This window comes from Dama dama, chromosome 14, assembly GCF_033118175.1.
Source record: "Dama dama isolate Ldn47 chromosome 14, ASM3311817v1, whole genome shotgun sequence".
Classification (NCBI taxonomy): Eukaryota; Metazoa; Chordata; class Mammalia; order Artiodactyla; family Cervidae; genus Dama; species Dama dama.
Window position 1 is genome coordinate 5,252,150 of NC_083694.1, and position 21,439 is coordinate 5,273,588.

The 21,439-nt window shown below is 39.9% G+C and overlaps 1 protein-coding gene across 1 annotated transcript in view; it reads right to left on the minus strand.

The window, feature by feature from the left end:
• Positions 1 to 21,439, minus strand: part of LOC133068987 (complement factor H) — a 113,561-nt gene that overhangs the window by 39,711 nt on the left and 52,411 nt on the right. The window contains exons 10-11 of the mRNA XM_061160002.1: positions 9,778 to 9,960; positions 7,915 to 8,091 (exon numbers count right to left, since the gene is read on the minus strand). Of these exons, the coding sequence (XP_061015985.1) occupies positions 7,915 to 8,091; positions 9,778 to 9,960 (360 nt within the window). The remainder of the gene's footprint in view (positions 1 to 7,914; positions 8,092 to 9,777; positions 9,961 to 21,439) is intronic.

Sequence of the window (21,439 nt, forward strand, 5' to 3'; positions counted from 1 at the left end):
AGGGTTTTAGAAATTATCACTGGTATTTATGCTCACCAATCTATAAAATGCTAATATAAAAGTTAGCTCTTGGTTGCTAAAGGAAAGCAGGAAGTGTGCTTTCAGTAAAAAAAGAGTAAAAAAAATACTAAAAAGAGTTATGCATGATCAAGATTTTCTAAAATTAGATTACAATTAGTTAAATAAATAGATTTTGTTAAAAATGACACAGTCATAAGAAAACTGGTTAGAGCTAATTAGGTCTAAGATGGCGGAGCTGACTTTCACTAGACCTTGAGCCTTGGTATTTGCGCCCATTGTGACATATCAACAAGCTAAATGATACACCCATCAACATTGACTGAATCTGACCAAATGTTCTAAAGCTTTTAATTGATCTTTTCGATAAAACTTCCTGAATCGAATTCTTTTGAAGTTTCTTTGACATCTAGCTAACTTTGGGGTGTTTCAGAGGGCCCCTGAAACATCCCAAAGAGAGATATTAAACTGTTTATTTGGTTGGTTAAATTACATGAAAAGGATTATTAAATGAGTAATAAATCCACTCGTGTTATAATGTATGAAAAATTACTAACACAGATATCCTAGAAAGTATATAGAGTTCTTAACATTTTGATATGTCTTGGTATTCTGATGAAAAACCTGATGACTTCACAAAAGTTAACAAAGGACTGAATGAACCAGCGAATATGCTTATAACTTTTATGGTTTCTATCTGAGAAATTACAGGTTTAAATTGTGTGTTTTCCGGGAATAGAAAAAACCTTCCTCTTAAACTAATTATAAAAATAATTTGGTAAAATTACATGTTATAAACAAAACAATTATATTTTCTCTCTATCTGACTCCTCCAGAAATTTAAAACTCTTAAGTTTCCAGTAAGTTTATCAAATGAGCTAAAAAGGTTATCTCACTAACAGATACAAAAATCTCAAGGAATTTTTGAGACCTTAAAAGAAAAGAGTTCACCTAGATTTGTCAGGCAAAATCTGTGCTAAGCCTTTGGTGTGAGTTTCCCAGTCCTGTTTTATATTAAAAGTTCAGTCTGAGATCCTATAAGTGTTTCAGCAAAATAAAAAGTCTATGATCAATTCTGTTATGTGATATTAATGTGAAAGTTTGTTTCTGAAGCTTGTCTCAGTAATCTATCTTTGGACGAAGATCAGATGCCTCATGACCTGCAACCAGGACTGAAAAAAGACATAATTTAAGAGACTGTCTCCAACCTGGATGGAAAGACTTTTTATCAGGTACTCTTAACTAGCTCATACACAATAAAACTGAAGGGAAATTAACTCTTAGATTAATTCCCACTTCCAAAGGCCCCTACACTGGATCGGTCTATAGAGAAGACAGCTGACCTGATCTCACCTTAAAATGATGCTCAAACAAGAAAAACTACAGTACACCAGGATGAGAAGACAACAACATCAGAGGTAGACAGCTTGTCCAAGATACTGGACCTGATTCGTATGATCGTTTATAGTGTTCTCTTGACTTCTTAGACCTTTGTATATAAATCAAATGCTTTTCTATCACAGGCCTGATACTATGCTAGTTTTAAAAATCAATCCAATTGTTGGGTTTGTGGCCAATTATCTGTGTCTAGCTCTGGGTTACCTTGGTAAATTTCTCTACTACAAGACTCTAACTGGTTGGCCCTGAGGAAATTTACTTGGAAAAATTATAGTCATATTCAGGTTACTATGATACTACCAGACGGGATCCACTCACTGGGCCAATTAATAACGCCTACTCTGACTCTGGCTATAAATTTGAGCCTTTTTCTATTCCTCAAGCTCAATCAGAGAAACAAGAAAAGTTTTAGCAAAAAAAAAAAAAGAAATCTCCCACAATTATGAGATAGACTTATATAGATAACACGAGGCTATGGTAATTTAGGTTTAAAGTCTCCTCTGTGTTAAAAACAATTAAATCATACTAAAGATAATCAGTCTAGTAACACTAGAAAACTGGGCTGTGTGCCTTATAGATGGTGGTGCCAATGTATAATTTCCCTGAAAGATAAAGATTCGTACAGAGTAGACTAAGTCAGACGACCTGGGATATACTGGGCTACATCTATTAGAAGCTCTTAGGTCTTACTTGTGACTTTACTAATACTGCTGGCTACGTTCTTTGTATTTCACCTGTTTTACAGAATTGCTATTTCTTACAGTGCCAAATGTGTGACTGAGGCCTCTGATAGAATAATATATAGTTCCTTATGAAATCAATGATGATGACAGTGTAACTCTAGATACGAGAAAAAGCAACAAGAGGGAATGTTTTCCTGGACCAAGAGGCTAGTAAGACAGGTGGTCCAGAGAATTTTAGATACTGTTTTATGGCCTAATCCAGTAACAGCACATTGAGAGGCCGGTCGACAAAATCTTTGCCAAACCTGAGAATGGACATTCTCAGCACCATGGGATAAAATGGTCATGAAATGCCCCCCTCAAAGTCGTGGTCAAGTTTGTGAGCAAAAAGGGGCTTTGCCAACTGAAGATTGACACTTGCCATCTACATCTACAGCGATTATATCATGGCCACTGCAACTGCTGACTTTCAACGGCCCTGAAAGGAGTTCAGGGTGAAGATCAAGAATGAGGTGTTTCGTGCTCTGGGAAAAACTGGCAGAACAGGCCTTCAGATAGTTAGATCTTTTCAAGAGATTTTATGAGTCCCAATTCTTGCATCTTCTCATACCTAGAGAAACACTGACATCCTTAATGGTGCCATCTGCTTTGGCTATTAAAGAAAAAATTTTACAATTAAAAGTCAAAATAGAGTACTCAGCTATGGTTCAGACATCCTGGGAAATAACCAGGTGTTACTATGGGTGTAATTTCAGATTAGACATTGTATTGCTAAACACTTGAGTTTTCTGAGTCGTGTCAGGCTTAGATGCCACCATTCTCAAAACAATGTCTGCTGGAAGCTAGTAACTTCTACTTTACTTTTTATAAAACTAGGCAACTGGCCACCTGGCTACAAGTCTCCCTGAAGTGCCAGGTCCAGACTGGATTTCAGGCCTATTCTTCTAAAAGAAAGAGATTTACTTTGTCTATTAAAACTCCAGTTATCCCTTCTCCAGCTACTACTAACTGGGTATGTTACAACAAAATGGCAGACCAAGGGATTGAGATTTTAATCATACAAGGCTCAGATCTAAGACTTGGAACTCAGGAATACTTCTAATTCAGTGTCTCTTCTACAAGCTGAGGCGGTCCTATGCCCCATTTTGACAAAAAGTTATCACAGTCATAGTTGCCCTGTTCCCTAAATAAAACTGAACAGGACTCTGCGGGGTGGCGACTCTGGAGTACAGATCTGCTGTACTGTAAAATATAGGCTTTATTCAGCCTCCTTGACCTTCCCTGAGTTCCAAAGGGTAGATTCAAACAATTGCCAATCAGAGAAGGAAAAAAATACAGAAACAGAGGGGAAACAATCAAATGGTGGTACAGCCTTGAGACGGGTCCTGGTTCCTACTCAAAAAAAAAAAAAAAAAAAAAAAATATGCATAACAATGTCTTTTGAGTTCTTCTACAGAACTAGAGACCCCACCCAGGTGGAAGATGGTAACTTCAGACTAAACATAAGATTCTTAGAACACAGCTCTGTTGCTTGACCACCAGCCAATCATCCCAGCAGGGCCTCCTGTTTCTTGGGACCAGTGATGACCATCCTGTTAGGTCTCCTGTTTGGCCCCTGTCTATTTTACCTCTGAGAGGCGCTGACAGTTTCAAACTAAGTTGCTGTTATTACAAGAGTAAAAGCTGGTTTCAGATATAAAACACCCCAACTTAGGTCAGGTATAGAGAGACTTCTGCTCTGCTAGCCAGGCCTACGCCCAGGAACAGCAGGAAGAAGTTACAGAAGAAAGAGACCTCCGCCCCAATTCCCAAGAAGCATCTTGAGTATGAAGTCTCTCAGGGGGGAGTTGTTAGGGGCAGCACACTGACTGAAACCGCCCACCCTGGCCAGGCACCATAGTAACTATTTGCATGAGTTGTTTTATGACAGGAGAGCCTGATAACGAATACGGAATTAATAAGCCACCACCAACCGGAAGAGTTCGGGAAAGGTCAAAAGGAAACACCGCGTGTCTATCCACTTCCCAGAATCCCTCTTGCTAGCATCCATCTTGGCTGAGCGATGCATGCGCCACCAGGAAAGACTCTGAATTAGAATGATTGGCCAAAGACTACCCGGAAACAAATCCCATCACCAAGACTGCGAGCCACGCGGCAGAGCAGTTCTCCTGGGTTCCCTTACCTACTGCTCTCCACCCGGGTGCCCTTTCCCAATAAAATCTCTTGCTTTGTCAGCACGTGTCTCCTCGGACAATTCATTTCTGAGTGTTAGACAAGAGCCCAGTTTCGGGCCCTGGAAGGGGTCCCCCTTCCTGCAACAGTGTAATCACTCACCTAGAGCCAGACATCCTGGAATGTGAAGTCAAGTGGGCCTTAGAAAGCATCACTATGAACAAAGCTAGTGGATGTGATGGAATTCCAGTTGAGCTATTTCAAATCCTGAAAGATGATGCTGTGAGAGTGCTGTACTCAATATGCCAGAAAATTTAGAGAACTCAGCAGTGCCCACAGGACTGGAAAAGGTCCGTTTTCATTCCAATCCCTAAGAAAGCAATCCCAAAGAATGCTCAAACTACTGAACAATTGCACTCATCTCACATGCTAGTAAAGTAATGCTCAAAAGTATCCAAGCCAGGCTTCAGCAATACGTGAACCGAGAACTTCCAGATGTTCAAGCTGGTTTTAGAAAAGGCAGACGAACCAGAGATCAAATTGCCAATATCCGCTGGATCATCAAAAAAGCAAGTTCCAGAAAAACATCTATTTCTACTTTATTGACTATTTCAAAGCTTTTGACTGTGTGGATCACAATAAACTGTGGAAAATTCTGAAAGAGATGGGAATACCAGACCACCTGACCTGCCTCTTGAGAAACCTGTATGCAGGTCAGGAAGCAACAGTTAGAACTGGACATGGAACAACAGACTGGTTCCAAATAGGAAAAGGAGTATGTCAAGGCTGTATATTGTCACCCTGCTTATTTAACTTATATGCAGAGTACATCATGAGAAACGCTGGGCTGGAAGAAGCACAAGCTGGAATCAAGATTGCCAGGAGAAATATCAATAACCTCAGATATACAGATGACACCACCCTTATTGCAGAAAGTGAAGAAGAACTGAAAAGCCTCTTGATGAAAGTGAAAGAGGAGAGTGAAAAAGTTGGCTTAAAGCTTAACATTCAGAAAACAAAGATCATGGCATCTGGTCCCATCACTTCATGGGAAATAGATGGGGAGACAGTGGAAACAGTGTTAGACTTTATTTTTTTGGGCTCCAAAATCACTGCAGATGGTGACTGCAGCCATGAAATTAAAACACACTTATTCCTTGGAAGTAAAGTTATGACCAACCTAGATAGCATATTAACAAGCAGAGACATTACTTTGCCAAGAAAGGTCCATTTTGTCAAGGCTATGGTTTTTCCTGTGGTCATGTATGGATGTGAGAGTTGGACTGTGAAGAAAGCTGAATGCCAAAAAATTGATGCTTTTTAACTATGGTGTTGGAGAAGACTCTTGAGAGTCCCTTGGATTGCAAGGAGATCCAACCAGTCCATCCTAAAGGAGATCAGTCCTGGGTGTTCATTGGAAGGACTGATGCTGAAGCTAAAACTCCAATACTTTGGCCACTTCATGCGAAGAGTTGAATCGTTGGAAAAGACCCTGATGCTGGGAGGGACTGGGGGCAGGAGGAGAAGGGGATGACAGAGGATGAGATGGCTGGATGGCATCACCAACTCGATGGGCATGAGTCTGAGTAAACTCCGGGAGTTTGTGATGGACAGGGAGGCATGGAGTGCTGCGATTCATGGTGTCGCAAAGAGTCGGACACAACTGAGCAACTGAACTGAACTGAACTGAACTCGTAGCCAACTTCTGGCACATATTAGGTGCTTGCTGACAGCCTAAAAATGAAATTACCTGGGCTCTGGACACTGTTGAACAAGCCTGGCCTGTTTCTATAACAAGCTCACCCTGTGTGTCTATCTGAAATCCTGTGTGTCTATCCTGAACCTCTTGTTCTCTGCCACAACCAAGCCTTTTCAAAGAGTTATGTCCACATTCTGTATTGCATTTCTCACTAATAATTTATTTAGCAGGTTCTAAGTAGGTTTTTCCCTGTCTACTCCATCTGGAACTGTCTCTCTCACAATTATTGTTGGCTTCCATGTAGCCAAATCCACCACAATTTTAGTCTTTTAACCTGGCTTATTAACGGAATTAGAAGTATTCATTAGGGTAACGATTCTAATGTAGTTAGTTTACAATTTCCTTAAGTAAACTGCATGGCAGGCATTATGACAAGAAGTTTATATGAATAAGCTATTTTAATAACTAAAAGATCTTTTGAAATATTAGAGCATTTGTAAATATTAAATCATTTTACAGATTCAGAGGAGTGAACCAAGCTTCAAATAGGTTGTTGCCCTTAGATTCATATTTAGCAAATGGTGGAATTGGATATAGAACCATTTCAGGCTAATTCCATAGGAATTACTATTAGTCAAGTTATTATTCCTTGTTCTTAAATCATTTTCTTCTGTCCAGTCTATGCAATATTCATTCTGATATTTTTTTGGCCTTAATTTTCCGGGTCCTCCTTTCTTTCTGTCCACATTGCCATCTATTCCTCCTCTGTCAGATGCCTCAGTGTTGGAAGCTTCAGAACTCAGTCTTGAACGCTCTTCTATTTTCATTCTACATCCTTTCCCAATCTGATGTCATTATTTACAGAGTGATAATCTCACGTGTGTATCCCCTGGCTAAACCCACGCACTCAACACTGCAGTTGACGTAGCCAATGTTTATGGTCCCCACTGGCCCAACCACATCGTGTTCAGGTCAAAGGTGTGATGCTTTTGTGAGAGTGTTCTTTCTCCTGCCAGTATGACATACAAAGTCATTTCCATTTGCTTGCTTGCTCATGAGAAAATGGTATTCAAAACATGAGTCCCTTCACCTTTTGCTCTTTCTGACAACCAACATTTAGCAATGTTATCTGCATTTATTACAAGGAAAATATATCCCAAATCTATTCTCTGCTCTGCATCACTTCAGCCAAGAATTTGTCTAATCCCCACACTTTTTCACCCACATGGTTTCTTAAGTCTTCTCTTGTCCATCATAAGCACAGCATACAGAAAAATCCACAAACAGCCTTCAAAAATCTAGATAAAATTATATCATTCCTTTTCTTAAAATTCCCTATGCCTTTTCATGAATCATAAAATCAATCAATGTTAATATGCCTTGAAATAACCCAGATCATCTTTCCTTTGCCTCGTAGCAGCTTCAGCTCATAAAATCCTCTCTCATTGAGTAGAATCTGCCCACCTTGATATTTTCCAAATATTACTTTTCTGCCAAAGTTTGCATATAATTCTTCCCTTGACTTGGGACACTCAACATTCACTCAGCTTACCAGAGACTGAAGCCCTTTTTCCAACCCTGGAAAAAACACTTCTGATTGGCAAAATAAAAGAGATCCATGTCATTGTCCTCAGAACTTGTCAAAGTCAGAAAATAAAAAGCCCTGTCAAAACCTGCAGAAGTTAACAATAAGGTAGGAGGTATAAACAGAAAGTCAGGAGCAAAATACCTGAACAGGTTGCAAGACCCTGTCATTTTGATATTGAGTGAGTCATTGGACTTTAAAACTTCCCCTCCTTCTAGTTTACATTAAAGTAGAAGGAAGCATCATTCCTTAAAGATGATTCTAGATCAGTGTAATTTGGTAAAAATAAAACATTTCTGACAATTACTGCTAAATTCTGTTTATCTTGAAGGAAGGAACATCTGGAAAAGAGCACCTACCGTAGCATGCAGCTTTATCGGACCAGCCGTTTTGACCACATACAATGGAGCCTGTGGTGCGTCCGTCTCGGTTCTCATACCCGTCAAGACATTCGTAGTCCAGCCTGTGGTTCAGCCTGAACCACGTGCCATCACTTTTGGCTCTGGCCTTCTCAAATACTGGCCTGTCACAGGATTCTAAGGGATAATGGGATTATGATTTCATTTCTAATATTATTTAGTGGGCAGTTTTATTGAGTTTCATCTCAAGGGAAAAGGGTTTCACCAATTAGTATGCCCTAATCATTAAAAATAAGCCAAGGATTCCAGTGATATACCACTGTCCTGAAATAATTACCCAAAGTGAAAAAAAGTGTATTTCTATGCAACATTTTTCTCAACACTTAATGTTCCTGAATTATTTGCTTTATGAACATGTTCCTCAGTTGCTATACTTATGCATTTTTTCCAAAGCTAGTATTAAAATAAGCCATTACAGAAGTATTATACTATTTTCATAACAGCATTTTCTGAATTCATATGCCAAATTTATTAGCAGTTGTGACATATTTGCCAGAGAAAACTTAATTGAAAAAAAGTAATTTTCAAAAGGAAAGTTAATTTTTAAAGATGCTATAATTTTTTTTAAATTCACATGCTGATTTTCCTTTTCCAACTATATTTCTAGTGGTTGTATATTCTTTTATATTTATCAAGGTTGAATACAGACATAGTTCTATTATCTATAGCTACTTACAAGAAAATATGTTATAAACAATCTGTTTTCACTAACACCATAGACTGATGCTAATAATTTAAATAATTAACTTCAAATTTAATAATGTGTTAAAGCAAAATTATACTAGTAAAATATAATAATAGAGACATTTTTCATAAAAAGAGTGTTAGAATGGAAAATTGTCATATATTAAAATAAAATTAGTTCAATATGTGCAACTTTTTTCATTTTGAGGGTGTAGTGCCTGAAGCAAGTATAGACAAGGAGAAAATAAAATGAAAGAGTAGAAATGGATATTATAAATACCCACTTCACTTAAAGTGAATATATAAAATATCACTTCAAAAATATCACTGTGTAGCTTTGGGATGAATAAGACAAACTCAAGAATTGTTCTTAGAAAATCTTCATAAATATCTATGTGGTGCTACAGGAAATACCTTCAGCACAGGAGAATTTGGTTCTGTTTAGAAGTGTTTCTCTGTCTCCACTAACTAGACGTTTATGAAGATTTCCTAAAAGAGAATTTTTCACAAGGATATCTATCCTAGAGATTCAAAAGTTTCTCTGTCTCCACTAACTAGAAGTTTATGAAGATTTCCTAACAGAGAATTTTTCACAAGGATATCTATCCTAGAGATTCAAACATATGAATTATATATCATATTATTTGAAGCTTATGCACCATGGCCTCAAATCTTTGCTTAACAACATAACTTTTAGGCTTAGGAGCAGAGACTCTGGCTTAAGAGTCCCCTAAAATAAAAGCAGATGCAATCAGCATAAAGGTCTCAGCTGAAAATAAAATAACTTATCCCGGAATAGAGGTAAGGCTCTTAGCAAAATTAGTTTTTAGTCACAGGATGTTTTAAAGTGACAAAACGTTGAACTAAATAGTACAATGATATTCTACTCCACTAGTAATTAATCATTAAAGGCAAAAAAAAAAAAAAAAACAAGATACATTTTCCAAAACTTTGTAATTGATCTTTTAAAATACAGCCATGGAACCACAAAACACTTCATATGACCCTGCGCCAGCAAAAAAAAAAAAAGAAAGAAAAAAGGATAAAAGAACAAAGTTAAAGAGTACTTCTGTATAGTTATCTTCAGGATAAAGAATACTAAGATAATGAATTACTTACTAATGCATACAGGTTGAGCTGACCATCCATTCTGCAGACATGTAATTAATCCTGATGTCTTACCATCTTCTGTTACATATCCTGGTTTACACTTATATTCTGTTTGTTTATTTAGGGGATATGTAAATGCAGATTCAGACAAAAATCCATTCTCAATTCTTACTTTGTCTTTTGAACATGTTTCTAAAAGGGAGAAAGCATAAAGAACAGGTAAGCATATATTTGACACACATTTCATAAGGACCCAAATAAGGTAATGATACAAAAAAGGGGAGTCGTTTATGACTATAAACCAAGAAAACTTCTGATCATTTAAGGTCCTGTGTAAGAGGGGAAAAAAAAAAAAAAAAACTATGAGTTTCCAAAGATATTAAACCAAAACACTTGATTTCTATTTTCTAGAACAAAGCAAGATTTAAAAGACTCTGAATCCCTTCTAGGAAATTATTAGAAATCTGTTTGTCTAAAGGATCTGGAATCCCACAGCATATCAGAAATCTGTTAGCAATGAGTTCCCTTTCCTGGGACTTGTTGAAAGTATAGTCTAGTCTGGAACTCTTACACAACCTGGAACACAAATCAGGTGACAATCACAGAATCTTCCACCACAGTGACCCCAGCCGTTGTCTCTGAGAATTTGAAATGTTGTCATCAAAACTGGGTGCTTAAAGCCATATCAGTACATGGAGTTCAATGAAGATAACAAAGATAGATACATGCATTCATTCTACTAAGGACAAAAAGATGATCCTTCAAACCATGAATAACTAAACTTGGACAAGTACAATTCTGTCTCCTACTAGATATCTTCATAGAATTCACGTAATTTTTTTAGTACTTCATGGATAAAGAAGATATCAAAAGAGAAAAGTTTGAATATTTTGAATTGAATGAAAATTAAACCATGATAAGTAAAGTTTTATATGATTTATGAGGTGACACAAAAGTGTGCTGAGGGGAATTTTAAAATTACATAGCAATAACAGTAATGATGAACGCTGAAAATCAATAATTGCTTTTATTTAAAATTGAAAACAGAAAAGCAAACAAGCCCAACACAAATAACTTGGGAGCAATGCAGTGGTATTAGTAAGAGAGTGGAATAGGCCACCTTGACCTCCCCTTCTCTCCACAGACACACTGAATTAACAGCTATGTGTGAATCAGTTCCTTTTATACAAAATAGAAACAGTAGATGGGAAGTTCTGCATTCAAGGCAAGTGAGAAAATGCCAAATCCTAAGCGGCAGGGAAAACTAAGACACATTCCCGCAATAAAACCCATGCAGCAGAGCACCATACAATTTGAAGGGAACACTAAACACCCAGCTTCTCCTAGAGGAGCAAAGAGATTGATCCTAATCTACATCTCTGATTTTGCAACTGCTAGTTCAGGGTCCAGCTTCCAATTAGCGTGCCTCTGAGAGGCCTAGCATTTCCAGTCTCCTGGGATCACAGAAATGAAGTGGCAGTTATGAATCTGTACCAGTACTTCTCACAGGTCGTCCCCTAGCTTAATGCAGAGTGAGCAACTCCTAGTTACTCCATTGAAGGAGGCAGACGGCACATCGGGACCTTCATTTTTTCCAGCTCTGCCTGAGGAACTGGCTTCTAACTAACGTGTCCCTGAGAGCTGATGAAGCCCAAAATTTGCATGGTGCCTCCGGACTACCGAGAGCTAAAGCATGGTGCAGAAGGCACAGGGTGTGAAGTAGCATGCAGGCATTTGCCACAGCTCCTCTCCCCAGTTCAATCCAGAGTGAGAGAGGTGATAAACTCCAATTGCCTGCTCCACAAGTATTCTGACGTGTAGATCACTGCATACTCTAGACTCCTGGAGGACGCTGACTACAAACACAGAAGTTTGGCTGAGCAGAGAGGTTAGAGAGGCACCCAAAATTCTGGCCAGGCTGATTGAAAAGGCTGAATTCTGGAAAGATTCTACTTCTGAGGCTAGTCTGTGAAGACTAGGAGAAGTGGATGTTTAGACTAATGCACAGATATCCACACAGTGAGTCAAGAAAAATGATCAAGTGAGAAGTATGTTCAAATGAGAAGAATAAAATATCCATTGCTTTTTATCCCGACCCAACAAAAGAAATTGGACACCCACCCACAGCAAACCTGACTTAGAGTGAGGTGTGGGCTCTATACCATACACTGAGATCCACGATGGTGGAAGAGTAAGTGCACGCGGAGTACATCTCTCTCCGCGGATACGTCAGGAATACACCTCCAGACCCAGAAGATCTTGCGGAACACCAGCTGAGAACCTGACCACCAGAAAAAGATATATAGAACCATGCAACACTCAGTAGGACAAAGGAAGGAGGGTAAAACGAGAAGAGTGAGAAGAACTGGATCTGCACCTGAGGTGGGGGAACTGAAGCAGGAACAGAGCTGCATGGGAGGGAAATGTTTGTGACAGAGGTGAAGCATTGAGGCTGCTGGAGAGTGAAGCAGCTGATCTGTGTGAGTCTGAATGGAGTGAGGATCACACAGACGATCCTTGCCACAGCCACACATACCCCAGACAGGACGCAAGTCCCCTAGAAAGTGCTGCAGCTTGGAGCTGGAACACAGAGATTGGAAAGCAGTCCCAGGGCAAGGTTTGCTGTTGACTGAAGGGAGATGGTGTGAGGGAACCTGAGAGAGGAGAGCGCAGTGGGAAATGCTTATGAAGGAAAGCCAGCTAACCTGGAGGCAGGGTGATACTGCTGAGTCACACACAGAGGATGGAGCCATCTCTGAGCCTCTCTCTCTGCACATATCAGCACCAGACTGCGGAAACAAAGCAGGGAGGGTGGCCCTTTAAGGACCTGACGTGCAAAGCAACACAGAAGGACCCCAGCCAAGGTGATCTTTAAGTCCCTGAATGCGATGAACAACAGAGAATGACCCCAACAGGGGGGCTCTGTAAGTGCTTGAAGGGGTCAAGCAACAGAGAAGGACCACCAGCTAAAGAGGCCCTCTGATGGCCAGGTGCCAGAAGCTAGGGAAAGACTCTAATAGGGCCACAGCTCCTGCAGCTGAGTCAGGTGGCTTCCCTGCACGCTTAGCATTGCCAGGGTTCCCATAATTCAAGCATCTGTGTCACCTCCACGCTCAATCCTCCCTGGCAGAGCTGTCAGAAGCTAGAAATATCCCTAATAGTCACACACCTCCTGACAATAGCCTGAGCTGCCGCCACAACAGGTAAGAGACCAGCCCAGAACTGGAGGGCATCCTAGGGAGGTGAGGTGGACTGTGACTCACATTGAGGAAAAGGATGCTGACAGCTGACCCAAGAAAAATATGTATTATTCTTATATTTTAACTTATTTTGTAGTTGCTACTAGGTTTTTAAATTTTTACTTGATTTTTGCTCTGTGTTGTTGTAGTTGTTGGTTTTAATACTACAATTAAATCTATTTACACTTTTGAGAACTTTTTTTTAACAACATATTTAATTTCCTTTAAATACTTCTGCCTCTACATTGGTCTTTGATGGTTTTGAGGGTTGTTTTCCTCTTTTCATTTTCAAAGTTTTTAAAAAAATTATTATCACTATTTTTCCACATATATTCTTTTGTTTGCTTTTCTTATTCTTTTTCTGTTGTTACTTTTCTTTAATATATGCAAAACTTCTTTATCTACCTCTATTTAAATTTGCTTTTCTAGCCTTTCTTTCTTTTTTTTCTGTTTCTTGCTTATCCTTACTATGCTTATTAGTCTGTTTAGCTTTAGTTGTTTTATTCCCCAGTTGACACATGGCTTTGGTTTTGTTTTCCAGCTTACACTTTCAGTCAGATATGTTAATAACTAGTTGATATCATTTTTGCTCTCCTTTGCTCACTGGATCAATCTCTTCTACTTTTTTTTTTTTTTTCACTCTTTTGGTTTTGTCTCTGTGTGTACATGTATGTGTATATTTCCCATTTTTTTGTTAGTACTTGCCTGATTCTGTATTTGCCATTTTTCTGGGGGTTGTAGTTTGTTTCTTGCTTTAGTGTGTTTGTTTTTATTCCGTTTAATGCCATTACAAGCCACTTGTGGAATATCACTTCCTCCCCAGAGATCAGGCCCAGAGCCTTTGGAGTGGGAGCGCTGACAAGACTCTAGACTGCCGTAAGACTCCTACCCCAGGCAGTGTCTGTCAGTGAGAACTCCCATAAAGGCCTCCACTGTTCACACCTGCATCACCCAGTGGAGGAGGCCTCACCCAACAGCCAACACGATGAAACACAAACCCAGTCATCAGCAAACAGGATTCCCCTCATGCTGGGAGCCAGCACACGAGATCCTACCCATGACAAGGTCATGAGGGAGAAAACCTGACAGGCAAGGTGGATCAGGTTTTCAAGGATTCCGAAAAGCTGCCCCAATGCTGCCCCCGGTGCTCACCTTAAAGATGATATCTGTTCTGATGCTTGCTTTAATAGACTACTCCCTAATTTCTGTAACATAGGAAAAGGCCTTCCCAGATTTCTTTCCAAATAAGAATCAATTTAGAACTTTAATCTATAAGTTTTTTGGGTGGTGGTATTTTATGAGATTATTTAGGGTGAAAGGAGTGTTTTAATTTAAACTCCTTTGCTGGTAGTTTGTTAGCCAAATGCATTTATGCCCTTGGTACTAATATGCATGATTGCTTATAATATTTTAATCATAAAATAGCATAAAGAACCTGATTATATAAAAGCCCTAATAGATATAGAGCATTTTTGAGGGATGAAGGAGTTTTATTAGAAAATATAAGAAAAAATTATTATAAAATGATTATTGGGTTAGCGTTTGCTTGCTGTGTTTTTGCTTTTAGTGTGCTAAGGCTGTGCTATGGAAACCATTGTTAATATAGTTATAGATCTAGAAAAATAAGAGCTTAGCCCTAGTGTTGTAACAATGAAATAGTTGTTAATTATTAGCCAGGAGTGCTAGGCAGAGGCCGCCTTATTAGAGCCACAGAGGCTGTATGGGGTAAAACTTTTAGATAAATTTAACTGACAACTTTTGCAGAAGAATTGATGTTGGTATTAACAGGGTCATATTTTTATTATGTTGTGATATGCTGTCCTGTTGCCCTATGAGACTGTAACTCTTCTGTTAAGGTCACCATAGAAACAGAAAATAGGTTTAAATTCACCTGACTTGCATAAAATGTTAATAGGCCCCCAGGCCAGAAGATAATATACAAGACCCTCATAAACAAAGAAGTATGCAGAAAACACCCTGGTTTCGTGAAGGACAAGCTGACGTAATGTTAAACTATCTTCCCCTAAGAAATGTACTAACTTAGGGTATAAAAGCTATGGTAAAAAGTAAAGCATTGCCAGACTCTGCCAGCTGCACCCTCCGTCTGGTCACTCTCTCTCTCTTTCTCTCTCCCTTGCAGACTTGGCCCTATCAAGTCTAGTCTCATGTGTCTTCTCTCTCTCTCTCGCCGACGCCGTTCATCCTGAGGGTACCCCCTGGATCCTGCCGAGGCTGGACCCCAGCACCCTCAGAAAGTCCTGCCCCTTAGAGGGGCAAAGAAACACGATGAAACACAAACCCAGTCATCAGCAAACAGGACTCTCCTCACAAAGTCCTGCCCCTTAGAGGGGGAGAAACAAACATGATAAAACACAAACCCAGTCATTAGCAAACAGGCTTGTCCCCTCACAAAGTCCTGACCATTAGAAGGGGGAAAAAAAAAACAAGATAAAACACAAACCCAGTCATCAGCAAACAGGATTGTCACTTCATACAGTCCTGCCCATTAGAGGGGAAAAAAACTTACCTCCTTTCACCAGAGTACAAACAAAAGTCACACCCAAAAGAAGCCTACACAAACTCCTGGCACAACCTTACACACCACAGGCAGAAACCAAAAGGAAGGAGGAGTTCTACCTGAAAGCTTGAGAAAAGGAGACCTCAAATACAATAATTAAAAAGAAAAAAAAAGAAAAGGCAAAAAAATATTGCTCAAATGAAGGAACAAACTAGAAGCATAGAAGACAAAAAAAAAAAAAAAAAAAAGAAGAAGAAGAAGAAGACGAAATAGTTCAAATACCTGAAAAAAAATTCAGAATAATGATGGTAAAGATGTTCCAAAACCTTGAAAATAGAATGCATAAAATGCCAAGAAGCAACAACACAACTAACACAATTACCAAGGATATAGAAGAAATAAAGAATAAACAAAGATGAATGACACAATTACTGAAATTAAAAATACTCTAGAAGGAAACAATAATAGATTAACTGAAGTAGAAGAAGGGAACAGTGAGCTGGAAGATAGAATGGTGGAAATAGTTGCCGATGAGCAGAATAAAGGAAAAAGAAGGAAAATAATTGAGGAGAGCTTCAGAGACCTCTGGGACAGTATTAAACACACTAACATTTGAGTTATAGAGGTCCCAGAGGAAGAAGAAAAAAAGAAAGGCACTGAGAATTTTTTTGAAGATACTACAGTTGAAAACTGTCCCAGCATGGGAAAGGAAATAGTCAATCAAGTTCAAGAAGCACAGATTCCAATACAGGATAAACCCAAGGAGAAACACATCAAGACACATACTAATCTGCAGAGATTAAACACAAAGAAAGAATATTAAAAGCAGCAAGGGAAAAGCAACAAGTAACACACAAGGGAAAAGCCACTCAATTAACAGCTGATCTTTCAGCAGAAATCCTGCAGGCCAGAAAGGAATGGCAGGATATATTTAAAGTACTGAAAAGGAAAAATCTACAAGCAAGATTACTCCACCTGGCAAGGATTTCATTCAAAATTGATGGAAAAATTAAATCTTTACAGACAAGCAGAAGTTAAGAGAATTTAGCACCACCAAACCATGTTTACAACATATGTTAAAGAGACTTATATAGGCAATAAGCACAAGACAAAGGGAAAACCTACAAAAAACCCAAAACAACTAAGAAAATGCTAATTGCAGGTGGTCTTAAGATGGTGGAGGAATAAGATGGGGATACCACTTTCTCCCCCACAAATTCAACAAAAAATCATTTGAATGCTGAGCCACTTCCACAAAACAGCTTCTGAACACTGGCGGAGGACACCAGGCACCCAGAAAGGTAGCCCATTCTCTTCCAAAGGAAGTAGAACAAAATATAAAAGACAAACAGAGAGACAAAAGAGTTAGGGACAGAGACCCGTCCTGGGGAGGGAGTCGTGAAAGAGGAGAAGTTTCCAAACACCAGGAAACCCTCTCACCAGTGGGTCTGTGGGGAGTTTTGGAATCTCAGAGGGCAACATAACAGGGAGGGAAAAAAACAAAAATAAAACAAAACCCACAGAATACATGCCTTAACCACAACTCTCAGCAGAGAAATAGCTTAGACGCTCGCGTCTGCCGCCAGTGAGTGGGGGAGGCACGGGTTGCATTGCTTAGGGTTAAGGACCAGTCCTGAATGTCCTGAGGACAATCTGAGGGAGCTAACGTGAGACAGCAACCGAAACTGTGGGATAGCCAGAGAGAGGGGGAAAAAGGAAAAGAGAGAGAGAGGGAGAAAGCTCTAACCTAAGGCACAGCCTGGCCCGCTCACAGAACAAAGGATTGAGCCAACACCTAAGGAGAGCTATCAGGCTGCAGACCGGCTCTTCCCCCCACCGGAGGCAAAGAGGTAGGCAAGCAACAGCCAGAGGCAGAAGGCAAGAGGCAATCATGGCCCCAGAGATGGCATCCTCCACCAAACTGGGAGCAGGCTGCCAGTTGCTAACCACATCTTCCTGGGATCCTGGATGGCTGACATCTGCCAGGAGGGTCACAGCCTGAGATCAGCCCCCCAGAGGAGACACACGGCACTCTTGCGGCGCACCCCAGAAACCAAGCGAGTGGGACCAGGGAGGTGATATGATGCACTGTTCACCTGGGACAGTGTGCTCACCAAGCACCTGGTCACCTGAGCTGCTAGGAACTGCGGAGGGCACAAAACGCAGGCCCAACCGAGTCTGCGCCCCTGTGCAGTATCCGAGAACCGGAGCGTGAGCAGCTTAGGCCTGGGATGTGCACGCAACCCAGGGCCCGCTTTGGACAGCTCCCCTTCAGAGCACCCTGGAGTTTGAGCAGTGTAGACTGGGAAAGCACACGTGCCATGAGCGGGGCAAACCCAGTGTGGTCCAGGCACCGCGAGCACTCCCCACACAGCCAGTGATATTTCTCTGCAGTGCTCCTCCCTCCCCACAGCACAGCTGAACAAGTGAGGCTAAATAAGTGACCACCTTCGCCCCCTTATGTCAGGGCGGAAATTAGACACTGAAGAGACTTGCAAACAGAGGAAGCGAAAATAAACAAAGAAAAGGGAACCGCTCTCGACGTGACAGGCACAACAGATTGAAACCCTGTAGTTAGCATCGACTAAGCACTGGAAGGGCCTATAGACCTTGAGAAGAAGTATAAGCTGGAACAAGGAACTATCTGAAACTGAACTGACCCCACACTGCCCTCAACAGCTCCGGAGAAATTCCTAGATATATTTTTACTATTATCACTTTTAATTTTTAAGTTCTTTATTACTTCTTTAATTTTCATTTTTATAACCTACTATTACCTTTCAAAAAAGACCCTATTTTTAAAGCAAATTTCACATATATATTTCTTCTAATTTGTGATTGATTTTGTTTTGTATTTTTAATATTGTATTTTTCAGAGTTTAACCTCTACTCTAGATTTTTAATCTTTGCTCATTGGTATTTCTTATCAATTTTGTACCTTTAAGAATCTAATCTTCAGTACCCATTTTTACTTAGGGGTGTGATTACTGGTTTGATTGTTCTCTCCCCTTTTGACTCACACTTTTCTCCCCCCAGGGCACCTGTATCTCCTCCCTCCCCCTACTCTTCTGTACTTAACTCTGAATCTCTCTGGGTGTTCCGGGCTCTGGAGAACACTTAGGGAAATGATTACTGGCTAGATTCGTCTCTCTCCTTTTGACTGCCCCTCTTCTCCTCATGGTCACCTCCATCTCCCTTCTCCCTCTTATTTTCTCTACTTAATTCCGTGACCCTCTCTGGGTGTTCCAGACTGTGGACAGCACATAGGAAATTGATTATTGCCTAGTTTGCTCTCTCCCCTTTTGATTTCCCCTTTTCAACTCCTGGTCACTTCTATCTTCCTTCTCCCTCTTCTCTTCTCCATGTAACTCTGTAAACCTTTCTGGGTGTCCCTCACTGTGGAGATTCTTTTCACCATGTTTTATCAGCAGTGCTGTATGGATGGAGAAGTCTTGAGGCTACTGTAAGATTAAGACTGAAAGCCAGAGGTAGGAGGCTTAAATCCAAAACCTGAGAACACCAAAGAACTCCTGACTCCAGGAAACATTAATTGACAGGAGCTCATCCAAAACCCTGCATATCTACACTGAAACCAAGCTCCGCCCAAGAGCCAACAAGTTCCAGAGCAAGACATACCACGCTAATTCTCCAGAAACACAGGAACATAGCCCTGAGCATTAAAATACAGGCTGCCCAAAGTCACACCAAAGCCATAGGCAACTCAAAACTCACTACTGGGCACTTCATTGCACTCAGAGAGGAGATCTAGCTCCACCCACCAGAACATGGATGCAAGCTTCCCTAACCAGGAAACCTTGACAAACCACACATTCAACCACACCCACAGGGACCAACCTCCACAATAAAGAGGAACCATAAACTTACAGCATACAGAAAGGCCACCCCAAACAGAGCAATCTAAACAAAACAAAAAGGCAGAGAAATATTCAGCCGGTAAAGGAACATGATAAACCCCAACAAACCATACAAAAGAGGAGGAGATACGGAGTCTACCTCAAAAGGAATTCAGAATAATGATAGTAAAGATGATCTAAAATCTTGAAAACAAAATGGAGGTACAGATAAATAGACTAGAGATGAGGACTGAGAAGATGAAAGAAATGTTTAACAAAGACCTAGAAAAGAAAAAAAAAAGAGTCAATCAACAATGAATAATGCAATAACTAAAACACTCTGGAGGAAACCAACAGTAATAACTGAAGCAGAAGATAGGATAAGTGAGGTGGAAGATAGAATGGTGGAAATAAATGAAGCAGAGAGGAAAAAAGAAAAAAGAATTAAAAGAAAGGAGGACAACCTCAGAGACCTCTGGGACAACATTAAACATCCCAACATTTGAATCATAAGCATCCCAGAAAAACAAGACAAAAAGAAAGGCCATGAGAAAATACTTGAGGAGATAATAGTTGAAAACTTCCCTAAAATGTGGAACGAAACAGCCACCCAAGTCCAGAAAGCCAGAGGGTCCCAACAGGATAAACCCAAGGTGAAACACCCAAGACACATATTAATCAACTTAATGAATACCAAAGACAAAGAGCAAATATTAAAAGCAGTAAGGGAAAAGCAACAAATAACACACAAGGGGATCCCCATAAGGATAACAGCTGATCTTTCTACAGAAACTCTTCAGGCCAGAAGGGATTGGTAGGACATACTTAAAGTGATGAAAGAGAAAAACCTGCAATCCACATTACTATACCCAGTAAGGATCTCATTCAAATATGAAGGAGAAATCAAAAGCTTTACAGACAAGCAAAAGCTGAGTGAGTTCAGCACCACCAAACTATCTCATCAACAAACGATAAAGGAACTTCTTTAGACAGGAAAAACAGAAAAGGTTTATAAGTAAGTAAGTGTTAGTCACTCAGTCATGCCCGACTTGTTACAACCCCATGGACTGCAGCCCACCAGGCTCCTCTGTCCATGAGATTTTCCAGTCAAGGATACTGGAGTGGGTTGCCATTTCCTTCTCCAGGGGATCATCCCAACCCAGGGATCGAACCCAGGTTTCTTGCAGTGTAATCAGATTCTTTACTGACTGAGCTACAAGGGAAGCTATAAAGGTTTATAAACTCGAATCCAAAACAACAAAATAAATGGCAATGGGATCATACTTATCAATAATTACCCGAAATATAAATGGGTTGAGTGCCCCAACCAAAAGACAAAGACTGGCTGAATGGATACAAAAACAATACTGCTATATATGCTGACTACAAGGGACCCACCTCAAAACAAGGGACACAAACAGACTGAAAGTAGAGGGCTGGAAAAATATATTTCAAGCAAATGCAGACCAAAAAAACCAGCAGGGGCAATACTCATATCAGATAAAATAGACTTTGAAATAAAGGCCTTGAAAAGTGACAGAGAAGGACGCTAAATAATGATCAAAGGATCAATCCAAGAAGATATATGTTATAAATATATATGCAACCAACACAGGCACACTGCAATATCTAAGGCAAATGCTAACAAATACGAAAGGGGAAATTAAAAGTAACACAATAATAGTGGGAGACTTTAATAACCCATTCACACCTATGGATAGATCAACTAAGCAGAAAATTTCCAAGGAAACACAAACTTTAAATGATACAATGGACCAGTTAGACCTAATGGGTATTTATATGACATTTCACCCCCAAACAATGAATTCCACATTTTTCTCAAGTGCACATGGAACCTTCTCCAGGATAGATCACATCCTGGGCCATAAATCTAGCTTTGGTAAATTCAAAAAAAATGGAAATCATTTCAAGTATCTTTTCTGATCACACTGCATTAAGATTAGATGTCAACTACAGGGAAAAAAAAAACCATTAAAAATACAAACATATGAAGGCTAAACAACACGCTTCTGAATAATCAACAAATCACAGAGAAAACT